The 20,714-nt window shown below is 39.5% G+C and overlaps 2 protein-coding genes across 2 annotated transcripts in view; one reads left to right on the top strand and one right to left on the bottom strand.

Moving 5' to 3' along the window:
* Positions 1-3,836, bottom strand: part of LOC101848349 — a 37,345-nt gene extending 33,509 nt beyond the window's left edge. Inside the window, exon 1 of the mRNA XM_005097799.3 lies at positions 3,484-3,836. Within this exon, the coding sequence (XP_005097856.1) occupies positions 3,484-3,594 (111 nt within the window). The 5' untranslated portion in view covers positions 3,595-3,836. The remainder of the gene's footprint in view (positions 1-3,483) is intronic.
* A 5,187-nt stretch (positions 3,837-9,023) lies between these two features.
* On the top strand, positions 9,024-13,781 carry LOC101848586 (transmembrane protein 115). Its single transcript, XM_005097800.3, has 3 exons — positions 9,024-9,794; positions 11,350-11,523; positions 12,106-13,781. Exons 1-3 carry the CDS (start codon positions 9,091-9,093, stop codon positions 12,314-12,316), a joined length of 1,089 nt encoding a protein of 362 aa, XP_005097857.1. The 5' UTR covers positions 9,024-9,090; the 3' UTR covers positions 12,317-13,781.
* The last annotated feature ends 6,933 nt before the right edge of the window (positions 13,782-20,714 follow it).

Genomic DNA, 20,714 nt, shown 5'->3' on the forward strand with positions numbered 1-20,714 from the left:
GCAATTTGCGACCGAGAGCGGTCCAGCATAGGAAGGAGGAAAGTAGCGGGAAAAGCTAGATGAAGCGGAGTTTCCGCTATTTAGCAGGAAAGTGGCAGCTATGTGTGTGTAAAGATAGTATTAATGTGTGGTTGGTGGGTGCTCTGGTGTGGTCTGCTCCTTCTCTCCTATTCAACATCTATCATCCTTATCTTTCTCTTCCTTCTTTTTATGTTTGTTACTCTCTTGTAACACTAACACCGCTAATCTTCGGCACTTTTATATAAACTTATTTTGTTGCAAGTACTAACTCCTTCGAAAACAAAAGATAGTTTTAGGTATGAACAGGGTGCTTTGGCTGCAAGCGTAAGTGTATGCGTGGTACCAAAGCTCGATCTACTTTCGCTTTCTTTACCACCCAGAAATTTGCCGGTAGCAGTCTGATTAACACAACATAATTTGTAACATACAGGTTGTGCATACAAAAACGCTGTGTCGCCAGGAAAATAAATCATTGTCCTGTGCTTTCACTTGCGGCAAAAAAAGAAAGTTATACAAGCATCTTGTCGGGCTCGACATCATGACAGGTCAGTGAACCTGTACTTTCGCATCACATTGTGAGTACCAGTGATCGTTGGGGTCACCAAAGTTCATTCAACGTTTGCGCTGCGCGAAGTATAGGGCTCCGGAATAGGAGGATTATTGATTTTTTTAAAAGGTACAGTCGGGGGAGGGGTGGGGTTGAAGGCAACATCAGATTACAAAAACTGAACTTGGAAGCAAATTTTAGTATTTAGAATTTTGATTATTACTAGAGCTTCCTGGTACGGAAAAGTGTGCATTGGTGCAAGCCCTGTACGGACTTGGGATCCGTCATACTCATACCTAGTAAGCCGTGTTTTTTAACCACAAGGTCCGCGTTTCATTGGATGGGTGATAGTAAAGGATCCCCTTGTTTCATTGTCCTTTGTTTTAAGAGAGGTATGACCTCATCAAGAACATACGTTTTTAATTCGGTCTCTCTCTCTCACTCGATCACTCTCTCTCTCTCTCTCTTCCTTCCTCTCTCTCCCTCTCCCACTCTCTGTTTTCTGAGTCTCGTTCTCTCTCTCTCGTGATATTATTACATGTTTTGTAAACATCTATATTTTAGCTTTCTGTTCCAGATTCGCAGATTTTCAGTGTCACTTCATTTTGCTCTCCCTTAGAAAAGATGACAGGTGGTAGATTGGGGTCATTTTTTTATTTACTTTCCGCTCACAACACACAAAAAGCGGAGTGAAAAAGGAAAAAGGTCAAGGTCATGAAGGGAGCGAAACAGTTACCTTGCACCTAGCTCAAGCCCCCCCCCCGAAACAAAACACCCGATTACCGTTTGTGACGTCAAGAAGGGAGCGAAGCAGTTACCGTGCGTGCACCTAGCTCAAGCCCCCTTCCGCAACCCCACCCCCCCTCACCCCCCGAAACTAAGTACACGGTTACCGTGTACGTAGATATTGAGGCTACGGGCACGGTTACCGTGTATGCGACATTGAGACTACACGGTGAAAAAGGAAAAATTAATGTCAACGTCAAGAAGGGAGCAAAGCAGTTACCGTGTACCTAGCTGAAGCCCCCCCCCCCCTCCCCCACGAAACTAAATACCTGCTTACTGTGTTCGTAGATAATGAGAGGCGCCCGGTTGCCGGTTGCCGGTTACCGTGCACGTAGATATTGAGGCTACGCGCCCGGTTACCGTGTACGTGACATTGAGACTACACGCCCGGTTGCCAGTTACCGTGTACGTAGATATTGAGTGGCTACGCGCCCGATTACCGTGTACGTAGACACTGAGGCTACCGTACGTGCCCGGTTACCATGTACGTAGACCCTGAGGCTACGTGCCCGGTTACCGTGTACGTAGACCCTGAGGCTACGTGCCCGGTTACCGTGTACGTAGACACTCCGATTGACAAAAGCAAAGAAAAAATGATGTTATAGCACAAAAGTAAGCTAATTTTGTCGTCTAAAAAGATGCTACGGCTATTTAACTTTTCTAATCGAGCTGAACTACGTGGGTCGCCATTTTGTTTTGCCCGGAAGTTCTCGCGCTACTCCTCTCTCTTTCTCTCTCCACTGCCCACAGATTAAATTGCACGCTTTTAGGTTAACAGTAGTAACACAAGAGCGCTGGAACGTTTGTTCACGGCACAGAATTCTAAGGTTCAGGGTGAACACTACACTGCACTGGTTAGCCTGCCCTAGCCTAGGCTATAATAATAATGGTGAACGCACACCGGGTGAAAATAGCCAAAAGGCTCACCTCTGTGCTATTCTCACCCCCCGGGTGAGAATTCTCACCCGGGGTGAGAATAGAGGTGGCCTACAATTACCATGTTATGAGGTGTGTATTAATTTTATGGCCACCTCTATTCTCACCCGGAGTGAGAATAGTGCAGGCGAGTCTTGTGGCTATTCTCACCCGGTGCGCGTTCACCAAATTTTGCGTTCACCCTAAACCACAGAATTCTACACTGTGATAACAGAAAAATTGTAGAATTCTGTGCCGTGAACAAACGTTCCATTACAACTGTAGCCTACTAACAGCGTACAATTTTGTCTGTGGGCAGTGGAGAGAGACTAGAGAGAGAGAAAGAGAGAGAGGAGTAGCGCGAGAATTTCCGGGCAAAACAAAATGGCGACCTGCGTAGTTCGGCTCGATTTGAAAAGTTAAATAGCCGTAGCATCTTTGTAGACAACCAAATTAATTTACTTTTGTGTTTTAACATCATTTTTTAACTTTGTTTTGGTCAATTTGATCGTCCACACCGATAGACAGTATTCAGAAAGAGACAGAGAGAGAGAGAAGAGGGGAGGAGTTGATCTTGCGAGAACTTCCGGGCGGGTGAGAATAGCCACTTTCTAATTTTATATTAATTTATTCAAACTATTGGTCAGCTCTTGATAATCAGCACTTCCTTCCTGGCCACTGAAACTGCCTAAAAGTGGCACTAAAACCTGTCCTAATAATCCTCATCAGGCCTCTGTCTCCAAAAAAAAAAGTCTCAAGTCAAAATAAACTCAATAATTCCACCTTTTGGGAGACCGCTAAAAGTCTTAATCTTACCACGGGAATCAATTTAATCAAAATACACAGGAATCAAGTTGAGGTTTACGTGATCCCTCGGACCACTCGGAGACTCGCCAGCTCGCCTAGACTCGGGATTCTAGTGCTATCATTAGTGCTCGGACTCTCCGACTTGCGTCAAATCAACAACAGATGCATGGAAGGTAAAGAAGATGAGCACATCAGCGGCAGTGTGTCAAACCATGAAAAACTTAAGTAGTTATTGTTCCCAATTGTATAAATAAACTGAACTGAAGTCTTCCAGAAATAATAGTATTTTTCGGGCAGAAATTCAGTGACTTCCTGAGTGCGTGCAGATCTGCACACACGCCATGAAGGCGAAGGACTGGACACTATCCATGAGCAAAGAAATTGAAAATATTTTGCTGAATACTCACTTTGCAAGCTTTATTGCAATAGACAGATGATAACAGACTTCGATCTGCAGCCTCATTAGCAAGGTTCTCCGACGAGACCCGTAGATCTGCAATTAAGGCATTAAAATCCATTACTCCATTCGTTCATCACCGACAGCGGCCATTGTAAACACAACTTTGCAAGATGACAAAAAGCGCCATCTCTGAAACGCGGTTGAAATTAGGGGCAGATAACAGTGACAAAAAGCACTGTGCGAATGTTTGTCGTTGGCTGGGCTTCGCTTTGCTTAGGCCTACTTAAAAAAATGAGCTTGGCTAGAGCTAGACCTTGTTCGGCCTAAATCTCCAGTAGCCCACCTGAGAATAGAAGCAATTTAAACTTTAATACGTGAACCAATCTGCAACATTGTAAGGCAAAAAGTGAATCAAAAGACGTGTATTCGGAGTTAGAATTAGGGACTGATCCATGTGTGAAAAATGTGCCGACGATGGGCTGTTAAAAATGGATGGGTTGTTTTTATTTTACATTATCCCAAGACATACACCAAAATACGAAAGTGGGTTTTTTTTTCATGAAGGCCTTAAATTTTATTTCTTTCTTCTTCCCCTTTCTATGTGTGTTGTGTCTGAAGCTGGGAGAACAGTGCGTGAATGGTTTTCCTGAAAACTTAACATGATGACCCAAAACACCGAAAAGCTACAGTCTAGGCCTATATAATACAGGCAGATTGCTTGCGTGTAAATTGTTATAGGCCTACTTATATCGAGTAATTTGTATCGAGGTTCTCCGAACCAATAGAACTATGTGTCTGTATTAAAGGAGAGGGGGTAGGGTCTACTTTAGAAGTCAAGTAAGCATAAATTGTCCAGCTTTGATCATTCTGACCTGGGCATGACCTAATTTCTCAAAAGAGCAACGCAACAAAAGTTCGACGGACCTGTGTGACTTCTTTTCACTCAAAACATTGTATTTTTTTCTCTTTCTTTAATGCATAACGACCAATACATCGCAAGAGAGATGATAGGGCATTCTGAGTCGTGGCGTCCAACATCATCAGTATTAGTCTTGAAAGATCACACCCCCCCCCCCCCCCCCCTTTCATAAACGCGTAGGCCTACGTTTGTCTTCGGTTACGTGAGGCGTGCGAATAGGGCCCTTGGATTTATACAAGCGTTTGTCCATTGTTGAGCAAGAAGATCTTTCGCCTTCTTGCCAACGTTGCGTTCTGAATGATACTGGGGTGTCTCATTTAAAGTGCTTTTGTCTGGGAGTGTCTTGCGTTGGTTGGTAGGTCTAGGCCTAGTACATGTATAACGGGGTAGATTATCATATTTGAACGAAAACAACTAATACAGCTGTATATTATTATCATATAGCGACTTCTGGTTTAAGATAGGCTATGTAAGAATCGATTTTAATTTTGTTTTTAAAATGTTTTTCGTTTGGTTGGGGTGGCCTATTCATAAAACATGAATAGCCTAGCTAAGACCTAAGACATTATAGATTCACCCTTTAGATGTGTAAAAGATATAGAGAAAAGATCAAGGCTATTCTATATAGGCGCCAGAATTGCTGTAACTGATCGTTGGTCTTTCTGTCAAAGCACCCTGGACACGACATGTGAGTGTGTGTGTGTGTGTGTGTGTGTGTGTGTGTGTGTGTGTGTGTTTCGACGAAAAAATTAAAATATTTATTAGCTGACTTGGCTAGACTCTGGGTACTGCAAGGGGATTCGGATTCGAGCGGGACGGGAGGGGAGGGGGGGGGGGGTAGAACAAACATAAAACATTGAATTTAAACTCGAATTCCGGCGTGTTGGTCAGATTCGAGGACCAGTTACAACAGCAGTTACAAAGTTACAGCATTATAGCATGTATAGATTCTAACCATTCATGCAACGTCAAGTTCGGTATTCTTACAAGAAAGGAACTCGGGTGATATATATATACTAGTGGACTTCTCGATACTATGATCCTGGGCTGCATCAAGTATTCCATACACACACACACACACAGACACACACACACACACACACACACACACACACACACACACACACACACAAATCACTTTTTATTATTTCTAAATTCAATTTTTTTTTTCAATTGTCAATCTATTACAGCAGATCTTCGAACAGATATACAGTGGAAACCATATATAACAGGCCCGGTAATAACAGGGATCCGGTAATAACAGGGGTTTTTTAAATCCCCGTTTTTTCCTACTCTTTGTCTCTATTAAAAGTTATCGGCAATAACAGGGCCTCATCGGAGCCCTACCGGTTATAACAGGAACAAAGGCTCGTTAACAATGTGTAAAAAGTAAGAGAGTGAGTGAGAGAGAGAGACAGAGAGAGAGAGAGAGAGAGAGAGAGAGAGAGAGAGAGAGAGAGAGAGAGAGAGAGAGAGAGAGAGAGAGTAACGTGGTGATGGAGCAAGCCCACGCAAGCCATGCCACTGCGAGCACACGCAGCGCGAAGCGAGAGACCGCTGCGGTGTGCTGCAGACCTCGATCTAGCCAGAAACCTAGCAACACGCACGCGTAATGTGTCACCAACGATGTTAAGCGCAAGAGAAAATGCCTTTCAATTGACAAAAAATACGAAATAACCCAGGCTGTTGACAAAAAGCAAGTTCCACCCGGCAGAGATTTGTCGTCAGTTCGACATTCCACAAGGGTCGATTCACACCATTATCAAGGATAGAGAGAAGATAGTGGCAGCATACTCCAATGGAAAGTTTGCTCAGGATCGAAAGAAGATGAGACTATCCGATGCAGAATCTCTGGACCAAGCTCTTCTGATATGGTTTAAGGAGGCAAGGAGAAAGTTGGTGCCAAAACCCCTGTTCGTGATTACTAGTGGCAAGGGTAACTACCAATGAATAAGTACAGCTGGATTAGTCCACAAATGCTTACTTTCCTTGCATTTCTGATTTAACAGGGATCGGATATAACAGGACATTTTATCTACTCCCAACATCTTTCCACTGTATATATATATATATATATATATATATATATATATATATATATATATATATATATATATATATATATATATATATATATACAGGTGAAATGATAACGCCAATGTCTGTCAGGGTTAATATCAACCGCCCCCGATTAATAAATTTTAAGCGTCGTAACAACCGATCTCCGTAAACGAGCTTTTGTTCATTTGTTGGTGTTGTTGTTGTTGTTGTTGTTGTTGTTTTTCAAATCTTAGCATCCTTTTTTCTAATCTAAAAATCTAGATTAGCTAACAATATACCAACACGATCACACTAGATCAGGTCAGACTCGGGGGAGGGGGGGAGGGGGGGAGCGTCGGTAGACTAGTGGACGTCTCGATATTATGATCCTGGGCTGCATCAAGTATTCCACACACACACACACACACACACACACAAATCACTTTTTATTATTTCTAAATTCAATCTTTTTTTTTTTTTTAATTGTCAATCTATTACAGCAGATCTTCGAACAGCAAAGGCTTCTCTAGCCGCCAGAACACATTGTGATAGGCTATAGAGATCACCCGACAGCGCTGCACTCACAGTGAGTCAATATATATTATGACAATGCATATTCAGCCATTTGGCTTGAGGGAGGGTGCACTAACGACAGTACTAATACTCAACTTTGAATCAAAAGTAGGCTATATAAGAGCCGCTGGTTTAGAGAACCTAGTTCAAGATCATCTGCAGGGCAGGTTAATTCTAGTGCAGGCGGGGCTCTCGTAGTCTTGAGGTACGGTGCTCGCCTCTCATTCAATAGGTATCCCGGGTTAAAAACTTGACAGCGACAGGTTGAATTTTTCTTCTCTGAAATGTTCTCCTTTCACCTGATCCTTTCCTTTCTCTTATAATCATGTTCTCGCATCTGCTTTCAGTTCCACTTTGTGCCCCCCCCCCCCTGCCCTCTAATTCTGGGTTATAATTCTTTCTACTCCCCCTGATCTTATGGTAAGATCCAAGTGACCTGGAGACGCACAGAAGAGTCTAAAATGAAGCCCTGGAACAAGATGGTCCAAAACAGACAGATCTGGTGATCCTTTGTTGCTGCCCTAAACGCCAGATGGCGTAACGGGTAGTAAGTTAAGTTAAGTTATTATAATGGTAAGATATAACACCAAGCCTTCTCGGATAAAGACCCCAAAAAATCCCGGAGGTCCCATGTGCAAATTGTGTACGTTAAAAATCCCTTGATGGTCCTTAAATCGATAAGAGTAGGCTTCGGCCGTCACCCGGGCAAAATTCAAAATTACATGTAATTCCTACCGAACTGAAAATGTTTAACGTTTCCTGCACGCTCATATTGCCCGCCTATGCAGTTGCAAGCGCCGCAACACATAGGCTACCAAAACAATAGCTCTGTTCAAGAGGCTTATTATTGCACTCTATTATTATAGTCGCAGGGCAGAAATTCCAGCAATAATAATTTATTCTCGCATTCAGCGACAATTCCGCGGGCTCCCGCTGACGGCATATAAAAAGACAATGGTTGCAAGATGGTCTACACATTCATTCATTCATTCATTCATTCATTCATTCATTCATTCATTCATTCATTCATATTAGGGAAGTGTGGAAATAATAATGATTTGGCGTCTTCTCCAATTAATATTATCCATGCGAAAAGAATGTCATGGATGGGTGGGGGTGGGATGGTACATGTACGGTATTCCAGGGAACTGGATAAGAAGAATGAGATAATTCACGTGAAGTCTAACTAGACAAAACTACGAATCCAATTCAATCCGTAAAGAAAAGTGATATCTGGGCGTACACACTGATGCATGTATTATAGTGGATTTTTGTTCACATATTTAAATTTTGCAGCAACGCGCATTACCTTGCATTGTTGTAGGGGAAACATTATTTTATGACCCCGTAGGACTTACCTTGAAACAAGGAACTATTTTTTTAAAAGATAAAGAACATCTTGAAGAAGACCTAAAGGTACTATGTTTGTCCTCTCAAAGTTTGCAAACAGAGAGCACCCGACGGAAGGTTTAAAGGCAGACGATAATAATAATATAATGCCTACACTGATTAAGCCTAGGCCTACACCTGTACTGTAATCGCGAAAGGAAAGCATTTCAAAGCAACCAATAAACTTTTGCACTGTTATCAGGAACATATGTTCATACACATACTTGTGTAGACGCAAGTACAACGACATAGAGAGAAGGAGAAGGAATTAGATGATTTATTTCATAGACATTTTAATGTGCTGATTTGAATTTTGCGTAAACCAAAGATTGTAATTGTAATATAGGCTTATGGATTGCTTTCGTTCCTGACAGGATCTTCATGTTTGCAAACTCTAGTCCTTTGAAAGGCCCCCACCAAACTCAGTATTCATATAGCCTACACATGTATTTCAGAACAGGATTTTTTTTTTTTTGGGGGGGGGGGGGGGGGGAGAAATAAGAAAGAAATACTTGACCCCCCCCCCCCTCAAACCCTTTGGATTGGATTATAAATAATTAAAAATTTTCGCTATAAATCGCGAGTAATTTTTTCAACGCCACTGATAAGTTTTGAAATAAACTTTTAGTTAGGAGAGCTCTATCATTTTGGTGTTGTGAGTGACGTCATTGTTGTAATCGTCAAGCCTACAAAATGGCGGCTACCATAGCTAAAATTCCTCTACCAATGCTGAGAGAAAATTTTTCAGCTGCTGTTGGGAAAAGCAGCGTTGTTGTTAAGGCAGTTGCATGCACGATCATACTTGGCTATCTGTTTTCTTTCGCCACGTCTGCTGTTCCTCACATAACGATTACACCAGGCTATGTCATGCCACCGAACTTTCGTGTGTACAGTTTCATTTGTTATTGTTTCGTGGAGCTACATTTCTGGCATGTCTTAGCAGACATTGCCGTCATTTTCTTGTTTGGCAAATTGTTAGAGCCTCTGTGGGGTGCCCCTGATATGCTGCTATTCTTCATTATTGTCAACCTCGGTGTTGGCATCATGACAGCATTTCTGTATCTTTTCATTTACCTGATCACTCTGAACGAGGAGTACTTGTTTGAAGTTCACATTTATGGATTGGCTGGTTACATTGCTGGGTTTTGTGTGGCTGTGAAGCAGGTCATGCCTGACCATTGCCTCGCTACCCTTCCATTTGGCAAATTGAGAAACACTCACATACCTTTAACTCTTCTCACCTTGATCGTTCTACTGAGAATTGCTGGTTTACTTCCTGGACCTTATCCATACATGTTTGGATCTGGAATTATAGTCAGTTGGATATATTTAAGGTTTTATCAAAAACATACCAATGGAAACCGGGGAGATATGGCTGATAACTTTAGTTTTGCAAGGTATGTATATTTCAGAACTGAGGACCATGGTTTAGATTTTAGTTGTAGGCTACCAGATAATGACCAAGCTTTTCTCTGATCTGTACTTTGCAGGTCCTGTGTGTCTGGACCAGTAGTAAATCGTTGGGGCAAGGGACAAAAGTGGATTGTCACAAAAGACCTGAAAATGCCTGTTTATTTCAGTTTTAAATGGATGCATATATATCCTCCTTGATCTATGTGATACGGTGGATCTAGATCAAGCGATTCTCCGCATTAAGCATTCAGTAGGCTAGGCCTAGATTAGATTCTGACTACTTCTACTGCATCTTTGATAATTCATTTTTTTGTCCAGTTTTTGTCTCTCTATATATGCTTAACAACAGTATATCAGTGCATGAATTTATGGCGCTTTTTCGTCAGTTCCTACCCCCCAATCATTATTCGCCATTGTGGCCCCATCATTTTTAGTCCAGCCTGCTTGGAGATCAGCAGGAATATCAACATCCCCTTCTGGGCTGTACCTCGCTAGATCTACGAATCCCCATCATTCCCATGTAAATCTTTTATTTAAGGACTTATTCCTTCAAACTCCTCATCAGTCCAATGCCAGAAAAATGTTGGGTAAATCTGTGTCTAAATCAGCTGAGGAATCCAACATTTTGAAAACTGTAAACAATATAAGAAAATTGCCAATAAAAAACTCCAAACTGATCACCGACTGCCAAATGCGCAGCCAACGGCACTAATAAACTTTGCACTGGTGGACTGTAGTCACGATCAGTGGTCGCGATGCGCACGGAAGGGATGTATGAGTCATCACGTCCGCGCGCAGAGGGTTAAAGAAACAGACTATAAAACCCTAATGAATTTCTGTTTAAATTGATAAAGCCTACATATTTCTAGATCTATTTGATTAATTTGATCTCTAGATACTGTATGTGTGTAATCTGCTGAGACTTTTGATCGATTCACTTTTCTGCACTTGCATTCAGTAGGTTTAGAATCTTGATTCTACTCACTGACAGTGTGCTGAAAAGGTTAAAACAAGGTAAACTATCAAGATTACCGACATAGATTTGCAACTTATAAGCCTTCCAGGTTCAGTGGGGAGAGATGTTTAGGTTATGTCAGCAAATGTAGCAATTAAACTTACCAGGGGATGGTCACCCTATTTGGGCTAGATCTATTATAAGCTCGAAAAGGAGAGTACTTATGAATGGGCTGCATATATAGCCCAAATATAAGGTCACCCTTAAATAAGAAAAACAGTTACAAGGATTGAGAAAATGGCAGAAAGAGGTTGAAAGAAAATGCGCTATGTAATCATTCCCCCCCCCCCCCCCCACCACTAAATCACAAGCACAGGTTTGATTTTGTTTTGTTTTGTTTAGTTGATGAATATTGTATTTGTCAGTTCAGTTCAGTTCCTGCAAGAGTTTTTACAGGGCTCAATATACTAAAATGAAAATGTGTTTTCCTCACAGATGAAATGTTTGAGGATGCCCTTGTAAACAGAATATGATTTGAGAGCAATACTCTACACATCTCTAGCTCTTCTTTTTCTTTGTTTTAGTTTTTTCCCCAGTCAGTTTCAGCCCCTGATTGCTGTGGTCTCCAACTCCATTTTCTCGGGCCTGGTGAAGATTAAGCTGTGCAAGAAACCTCAGAGGAGATATGATGTCAGTTCCCCAACCACTGTCACTGTCACCCTTCCTGGCACAGAACCTCACGATGCAGAGAGAAGGAAGTGAGTGTTTTGAATTAGCTCTGACAGGGATCCACTTATGAACTAATGCTTTGCCACATAAAATCTATAAATATTGAAAGTATAATGCTAATATATGCAAAACTTAATTCAAATGTTACAGGTGTACCACCGGGATGGCCATTTTGAGCAGGTTTTTATCTTTTATGTATTTTGGTTGACAGAATTTTCTTGTTGTAGCCTAATGAGATGGGTGGCAGGAAATTTGGCTGTTGTTAAATATTATCATCATGCTACTTCTCATGAAACCCAACTTGACTCATAAAGGAATGGCTTTCATTTAAAGAAGCATGTTATACTAGCAGCCATAGATGACCTCTACCACAGATTCAACTGCATTTTTTGTATTATATTAGGTCTTGTAAAACAATTGCAGTGTTACCTCAAGGTAGAAGACAAAAGCGAACATTTGGGACTGCTCTGGCAGCATTTATAATTATTCAGGAACATAATCTAATCTTGAACAAGAGTTGAAATTTGTGGTATTTGAAAAAGAAATTGAATATATGATACCCAACATGTGTTACATTCCAACAATTTTGTCAAACTCTCTTTGCTCAACAGGCAACTGGCCTTGAAAGCTCTCAACGAGCGACTCAACAAACCCGACACCTCTCCAAGCTGGCCCACTCTGGATGATGACGACCCAGCGAGCCCCACCTCCCCTCAGACAGCAGCCTCTCCTTTGTCTGTTCCGGCATCAGTTAAATTGCCTGTTCCGGCCTTCAAAGACCCTTCTAAACAGTCTACAGGGGCGGGAAGTGAGAACGTTTAGTGTGTCCTTGAGTGGGTTCTGCAGAAATATATACCAGGCTGTGCTTGAGGGATGAGCAAGACAGAAGTTTGTTGTATATCAGAGCAGAGATAGAGAGAGAGAGAGGGTGAGTGAAAGGGAGAGAGAGAGAGAGAGAATGAGAGAGAGAGAGAGTGAGTGAGTGAGTGAGTGAGAGAAAGAGAGAGGGAGGGGATGATTAGGGTGATATTATTGTGAGTGTCATGAGACCAATTCTTACATTTCTCCAATATTTTACTTCTTGTATTGCTCCAAATTTTTTTCTATCTTTCCTCTTATTTTCTCAAATATTCAGCTTGTTTTTGCTTGCTTTTGTAAGTGTGGTTGAAAAGTTCAATATTCACTAGTGAAAGAGGAATACCATGAATGGGGCATGTGGTTTTGTTTCGACTCCATCACATATGTGCATACAACAGTAAATAGTGCCTAGCTTTTTGGGATATATCAGCAGTTATTCTCTGTACACATGCTATGTTAAGGTAGAGAATCACTTCTTTCAATATATTTATGAAAATGTTATTATCTCTATACTCATGGATTTTATTTTATTCCTTGAAAAATATGTTTCAAGAATATTTTTTTTTCTACACTCTTCCTCTGTTTCTGTACAATGCACTTAGATTTAGTTGCTTCAAGTACTGTTGATTTATATTATTATAGATGATTCAGTAGCCAAGATTTTGTTAAATTTAAAAAGAATTTCTTCCCTTAATGTCACATTCTGGTAAAAATTTAAGGGGATTTACTTTTTCTATATTTCTATCCCCTCAAAGTCTGCATTACTCATTTAAGAATATATTTTGTTTTGTGTTCGTAATTGCAATATATTGACATACTTTATACGTTTCAGTTTGCTTTTTCTGAAATACTAACTTTCTGTCCTTTCACTAGACCCTAATTGAACATTTGAGTTACATGGTTCTGTTGGACAGAATAAATGAATGGTCCGAAGAGTAACTTTCAAAATTTATCTAATCATTTGCTGAATTTAGTGATACCTTTGCAAGTCGTGCTCATAATTGTCAAAATCAGGTGATCGTTTTCTTGAATAGGGAGCCTCAATGCTTTGTTTGAACTTGAATGGTTTTTGTGATGTTCAGAATCATTTTGCATAATGTAGATATCCGCATCATCCCTGTATTTTTGTTAATTACCCTGCGTAGCATTTTAAAAGATGACTATGCATCATTGTATAAATGAAGATCCTTTTCCAAAAAAAAAAATGAAATGTTTCTTGCATTACATGCATTTTTTTGTAAGCTTATCACATGTTTATCAAATTACAAAGTGGGTGCTTAGTTGAAAGAGCTGTTTGTCATTTATTGGCGTCTGCAATTAATGATACTAGTTTGTTTTCATATATATTGTTTACCTTATTTTTTATATTTAAATGTTACATATTTTATTTTATTTAAAGTTTGAAGTGTAGGGAGAAATGTGTTGTGTCAAGAAAAAAAAATGGAGAGTAAAAAAGGAATGCTGCTGTTTTTTTTGGAGACAAGTTGAAGCTAATTGGAAATATGGTTTGATAAGCGTACCCGGGTTGACTGGACAAGAATGTTATCTGAATACATACATTCTTCTTTTGACATAGTCAGGAGAGGTTTCCTGTTTACACCGAAATGTGAGAGGAAAAAGATAAAACGGCAAGTTGTTGTAGATAGGGGCTGCGACTGTGGAGGAGGATTAAATAATGAATGTGATTAGTAGTGCTATAGACTTCAACAGTAGCCCTTGTTCTAATATACCACAAGTGATGAACTAAATGTTAAACTTTCTTGCGATTAAAAATGGTCTAATGGAAAATCTGCTCATCTAATTTAAGAGTTCTTCGTCATTTGGTAGGCCGCTAATGGAAAGTTGAATGTCAGTGTATTTTTTTACAATGATGGATGCCTTTGTGATAATGCTATCCCTCCTTACATTTTTGCTCAGAGTGGTCATCCCATGAAAGACAAGAGTTTATTCTATCCTGTGGAATGATTTCACCTTCAATGGGTTATTTAATTTTGATTTTTGTTGCAAAATTAATTCTGCTTGTGCTGCTCATCTTTTATATTCTGCTTGTGGGACTGAATGGGATAATGGAGTAGAAAAGCTTTTTAGGACACAGTATTCAGATTTAAGATTTGGAAATATTCACTAGGTGTCTTGCGATCACTTTCGCTTTCTGTCTCTTTCTTTGTAACTTTCATTCTGTTTTGCTTGATTGTGTACGACAGGTGGGTAAACAGTTGAATTAACTTGAATGTGTGATAATACAACATTGTTGAGATCTCTCTATTTTTGTGAAAAGCTTGGTATTTATATGATTCATAATGCTGCTAATTTACTCGTTGTGACATTTATCGGAATGTACTGTTCATAATGGTAATGCAAAACTGCAGTGTAAGGAAGGGTCTTGAAATCATGGGTACAACCGCCTTATGCCTCCTCCTGTAAATGTAATTTGATTTCCAAATTGGGAGGGCCTCCTGTATTATATTAGCATTTCATATATATATATATAGATATAATGTATGGATTTCAAACTTTTCGGATTTAAATGTAGGTGCATGGTGTCTCAGTCATTAGTTTCACATCTTGTCCTGCTTTTTGAAAGTCTGTAAGAGGTTCTGCAAGCTCTTATGAAAAGATAACTGATTTTTCTTTTTATGGGTACTTATTTTTATTTGTTAAACAGTTGTGTTTAGAATCATCTGCTCTTCATTTGGTTTAATTTAATCCATGGTTCTTGGGTTATTACACACTTTATACAAGTTTTACTGTTTTAGTTTAAGGTCATTTATCTGTAAGTTACAAACTGCAGGTTCATTTTCAGAGGTGATAGGCCCTTTTTTGTTGGGTACTGGTTAATCATTTTGGCTTATGATTGCATCGCTTTTTGTAGGTTATGGTCTACTGCTTTAGCTGAGATATAATGAGTTATTCCACTTTGCCATTTCGAAGTTTTGTTCCTTCTTCTGTTGGTGGGAAAGTTTTAGGTATTTGACCAGACCCGTTCTTGTCGGTTGAAGTTCAAGTGTTTGTAGGCTCGAATTAATCCTTCTGGCTTTCATGTTACTGAATATGTGACTTGGCTTTGAGTTATTTATATGTTATACTATTAGTCCCATCTGTTTTACTCTTGCAAAAACCCGTCACCCAGTTAACGGCTCCTCCAAGGGACCCCCTCCCCCTACCCCCTTCTCTTCCATTATTATTTTCTTTTGAGACTATCTTGAACAATACCAGGTCTTAAAACCACTGGGAAATGGACTGAAGAAAGTATGGTGAAACGAATGGGAGAAAGGAGATTGTTCCCATGATTGTGTGGTATTGAAATTGAAAAAAGTCAAAAGAGGCAGCATGCTCGCTAATTTGTTTTGAAAGGAGAAGGTGGGTGCACTCACATTTCTGCACAATTTTTTCCTCCCTGATTTAATATGACATTAGTCTTCAACAAGACGAAATGTGTTGTGTTGAGTCATAGTGTCATAGTAAGGTTTATTGTCTTAGAGTCTTGTCAGAGTGGTTAGAGTGGGTGGTTAGCGGGTGCTCTGGTGTGGTTTGCTTCTTCTTTACTATGAAACTTCTATCGTCCTTATCTCCCCTTCTTCTTTTTTATGTATGGTACTCTCTTGTGACACCTCTTAATCTTCTGGCGCTCATATGACCTTATACAGTTGTGAGCGCCGAAAAACCTCTACTAAAACTAAAAAGTGGTTAGAGGATGCAGTAGATGCTCTGGATTCTGTTGACGCAAATGTCCTGTGAGTAGTGTTGCGACTCTTTACACTGCCTCATCAAAGGTGCCTTCGGGTGGCTCATCCGTACTTCCCTTGCTGATTGGTGGACCGAGGGCTTTACTCATATGTGTGACTCGACATGGTTGAATCAGGCGCTCGTCAGTTTTTGGGCATATTGCGTTTTTTAGTATCATTTATAAACCTGTTCATTTGTCTTCCTTTTGGTGAAAAAAATAACCGTCTGTCTTGAATAGAAGTCGAAGTATTTACGATTGAAGGAGGTCAGGGTCATCTGGTTTCAGAGGTAAAATTAATGAGAAAGTGGCTACCAAAGTTTGGTGACTTCCAAAGCTTGAGAGTCTTTGAAAACTGCAAATTTTCATTTTATGTGCCTTTAATCAACGTTTTTCAGTTAAATACACACATCTTAAATGTGTTTTTAAATTGATCTCAAAGGCCTTGAGTTAACAAATTACCAAAGGGGCAGAAAAATGCCTGTTTCTTCGATTTCATTATTTTGACGAGCGCCTGATTTCACCATGATGCCTCACATATATATGTTCTGCCTCCTCCTGGTATGGGAAAGTCGTGTGACTTTTCTGGTACGCGTTAAGTATCATTATTCACTAGCTCCAGGCCTGCATGTACTTTGGATGCTGTTGTGTGGAAGTAAAAACACAGGGAAAGTTCAAAGTGCTCAGACTCCACAGTGATCAGAAGAAGTTGTAGTTCTTATTGCCACCTCTTGTGATAAATAAGTTAATGTGATGTATAAACTGTTGCAAAAATGTGGATTATTTCTTAGGTAAAGTGGTTAAGGTTTTTCAAGTTACTAAATCTTCTAAGAAATAAAAATTACTTACATGGAAAACTTGACAAAATTATTTTGAGATGGAAATCAACTGTTTGGATTGACTTTATATGGGTTTGTTGAGTTTTATTTTTTTCCCATTGACTCAGTCAAGCTGATATGTGGCGTGTCAATGTCTGAATAGTATTTTTTTGAGAGCGGGGCTGGGGATTGGAATAAGCTTTTGCAAGGGTAAGATGGTCTTCTGAAAATTCAAGTTCAAGTCACATTATCGTTCATAAAAAATACACCAGTGTGTGTCTGTGATGTCTTATCTTCTGCACAAGTAAACATGACATGTGAATAACTGTAGTAATAAACACTTGCTGGGCCTTGAATTATGGAAGTCATTAAAGGAATAAATACACATGTATCTTTTTTTTTGTCAAGTTGTTTATGGTTTTTCATGAAAGGAGAGAGAAAAGTGCTTTGGAATTGAAACATTGTTTCTACTTTCCTATTGTAATTTATATAACATAATCGTATGTGGGTGTAAGTTTTCAAGGTGAGGAACTGATGAGATGTATGATATAATGTAAGCAGATTGTAGTTTCATATATACTCCACTACACGTGCATTCTGTGTTATATAAAATCCTTTTTGTGTCTTTCTCATTCTGAGTCGTTTATGGTGACTGTTGAATAGCCTGTGAAGGCACTCTTGAGACATGTGTGCCTGAAGATGTTGTTTCAATGTGTTTTCAATGGAGTTTTAAAAACGAATTTCTCTGTTGTAGCTTGACGGCTTTTCATAGTCCCATTCTTTTGCATGACACTTTTTTTTTGTGAGCATGGAACAGGTTTAGCTGAGCATTATGTTTTTTTCCCTGTAATTTCAGTTCTTCCATTTATTTCACAATTTGATTTCCAATCTTTATCTGTGTGTTAAGATGTTTGAAATAATGTGCATACTGGGTTCCATTGTGCTTTGGCTTCATGAACAGTTGTGAACTGTGTTCCAAGTCAAAACTGATTCCTTTTTGTAGGTGCTGCAGGGTGCTGACTGCTGTGCATGGCTTCGTACTTTGTAGGTTTTCTTTCCTTTTTAAAAAAAATCGGTTTTGATTTCTTACTTTTGCTCAAGAACTTTATCAGTGACAATCAATTGAGATTGTTTCTTTTGAACTTGAACAAATCTGCTAACCTGACATTTTGAGATATAGTTTTCTACTCGTGCAAGTTAGCCCTGCTGGGCACTCAGGCAGGCTTGGAGCAGCGTGCTACTTCAAATGATCTAAATTTTGTTAGTGGCATATGACATTAAATTTACAGTCATTCATCACCAGCCTTTGCCCCTCAATGCCACAGGCCACCAATAAGAGCTCTCCATCTACTACTGTCCTGGGCTAGTCTCCACCTCAGTATCCCATCTTTAGGTCTTAATGTAAGTCCTCCCTCCTTAGTACTTTTAGGCCTTCCTTTTTTTCTCTTTCCTTTTATATTTCACCTTAATTAAGGCTTGGTGGGTAATACTTGTTTTTCGATTTCTCAAGGTGTGTCCAATCCATTAAAATTTTCTTTCTGATTTTTATAATATGTTTTCTGTTAATTTGTTTGCTACCATAAATTGTCCATTTCATATTATGATGTTTGGCCAGTTAATTTTTATTATTTTTCTTAGCAACTGTTGATAATAAATGCTTGTAGTGGTTTTTAGAAGCTTTTACTTTAATTAAAGTCTATCAAATCAGTAGCGTCCCCCCCCCCCCCCCCCCCCCAGCTGGAAACGGCTTTGAGGGAGGAAGGAACTAGAGTAATGAAGGAACCAGACTGAGTGATAGTGGATAGTGATGTCCCTTGTCTATGGACACAAGAACTGACATGAAGAGGAGCCATCATGAATGGGATGGACCTTTCAAATTCCTCCTGTGTTAGTCACTATTACTCATTTCAGGGCATTGTGTTTGAGTTTGAATATGTTTTTCTACTTTGATGAGCTCTACATTTTGTGTGATGGACAAAGAGTATTTGTTTGGGATCCGATCCAAAGTGAATGCGGAAAACCTTTGAGATGGAAATGAAAAAGGAACTGAAAGATAAATGAAGGTTCTTGATTTGTCCTGTATCTTCTCTTACTTTCCTAACCGTGTATGGTTTTATTTCAAGATTTTCAAACACAGTGGAACCTGTTCTAGCGACCACCTGTCCAAGACAACCACCTGTACAAATGACCACTTTCCCTTTCCTCTTGCATTTTTTTGAATGACCCTGTCCAAGAGGACCACCTGTCTAAGATGACCACTTTTCTCCTTGACAATAGGTGGTCGTCTTTGACAGGTTCAACTGTATATTTATGTTTCAAAGGTGTTTTCTTCCTTTAGAATTCACTCTTCAAAAGATTGTCGGCCTTGATATAAGCCATATGATTTTTGTGGACTGAAAGTTAAGTCTTCAAAAAGATTTCTTCCTTTTCACTAATGTTTATCATAATGCATTCCATTTTTCAACATGTGTACAAAACGCGTTTGCCATATTTAATTAGTCTGCTAAGGGTATTCGTGCGCATGTATTATTGGGTATTAGCAGTTACGGCTCAGAAATTTCTTTCTGAAGTGACTGATTTTGAGGGTTGTTTTTGTCCCCTTGGGAGGATATTAAGGAAATGATGCAAGGCAGTAGTTCCGGTATAAAGAAACTAATCTTGGAGTAAGTTATAGCTTTAGTCTTGAAAAATGTAATCACTTTGCCAAAATATATTAAATGCTGAAGGACTACAGGCAAATTTTGTTTTTGAACTCTGCATAAAAAAACCCCCACCTAAATAACCTGGTCTAGTTGTAACAACATTACAGTGTTTGCCGCTGTCTTGTTTTTATGATGGCATATGTATGTGTATTCGGTTGAGTGAGCCATTAAAAGCAGAGATGTTGGTTAGCCTATATTGCTTCTATCTCAATATCTTTTGTTTCTTCAAAATCTAATGCGGGCTTATCTTTTTTTCAAGTTTGTTGAATAAATTGGCTTTATGAGAGGAAAATACATGGAGATACATGTGTCATATATATATATACATATAATCGTTAACAAAATATTGTTTGAGTATGACTTGTTGAGGTTTTCATGAAGGAGACGCACACAGTGTGAGTGACTGTATGAGAAGACTTGACCTTTCCAAACAATCAGCTTTCCTTTAGAAATTAGAAAATCTAAAACTGTAAAGGGTAAAATTTCACCTGACTTACTGCTGGTCATTTTATTGGGCTTGACCATGGTTCATTTCATTTTCGTAATAGGATTACGTTTTCATTTTATCAGTGGATCACTGCTTTGAATTCTTTTTTTGCCAGGATTATTCTGTGAATAGGCCTACAGATTGTTAGAAGAAAGCATCAAGCTTTGGTATGCTTTCAGTCAGTATGCTTTATGAATTCACTGTGATTGCTCTCTGGATATTTGTCATGATCAAATGGCGGGACATGTTTCCTCACCCTATGTTCTCATAGATGTATTTTAAGCCTTGCATTCTGAACTGAGGTAAGATCACTCCACTCTGTCAGGCTAGGGTAAAGTAGCAGAATCACGAGTTATAATATATTTTGCAACAGGCTACATTGTATAGGTAACAGCATGTAAAGCCCAGTACTTTGTAACGAGGTGCAGTGTCAGTGAAATGGAGCAGTGATTTTGCCGGTACACTTCAACTTGTAGGAAAATATGGTACATTAAGAAAAATTTAGACATGTAGGTTAGCTTAGTAATATGCATTCTTTACTGAATTGAACGGGGGAAAAAAATAAAGAAGAAAGTGTGGTCACTTGTTTCAACAGGCCTGTGAAGGACCCTTTTCCAATTCTTGATAGAAG

The sequence above is a fragment of the Aplysia californica genome, unplaced genomic scaffold, assembly GCF_000002075.1.
Source record: "Aplysia californica isolate F4 #8 unplaced genomic scaffold, AplCal3.0 scaffold00164, whole genome shotgun sequence".
NCBI lineage: Eukaryota > Metazoa > Mollusca > Gastropoda > Aplysiida > Aplysiidae > Aplysia > Aplysia californica.

Coding starts and splice junctions, on each gene's coding strand:
- LOC101848586 (XM_005097800.3), top strand. CDS start 9,091: ATGGCGGCTACCATAGCTAAAATTCCTCTACCAATGCTGAGAGAAAAT. Junction 9,795..11,349: donor GATAACTTTAGTTTTGCAAG/GTATGTATATTT, acceptor TCTTTGTTTTAG/TTTTTTCCCCAGTCAGTTTC. Junction 11,524..12,105: donor CACGATGCAGAGAGAAGGAA/GTGAGTGTTTTG, acceptor TTTGCTCAACAG/GCAACTGGCCTTGAAAGCTC.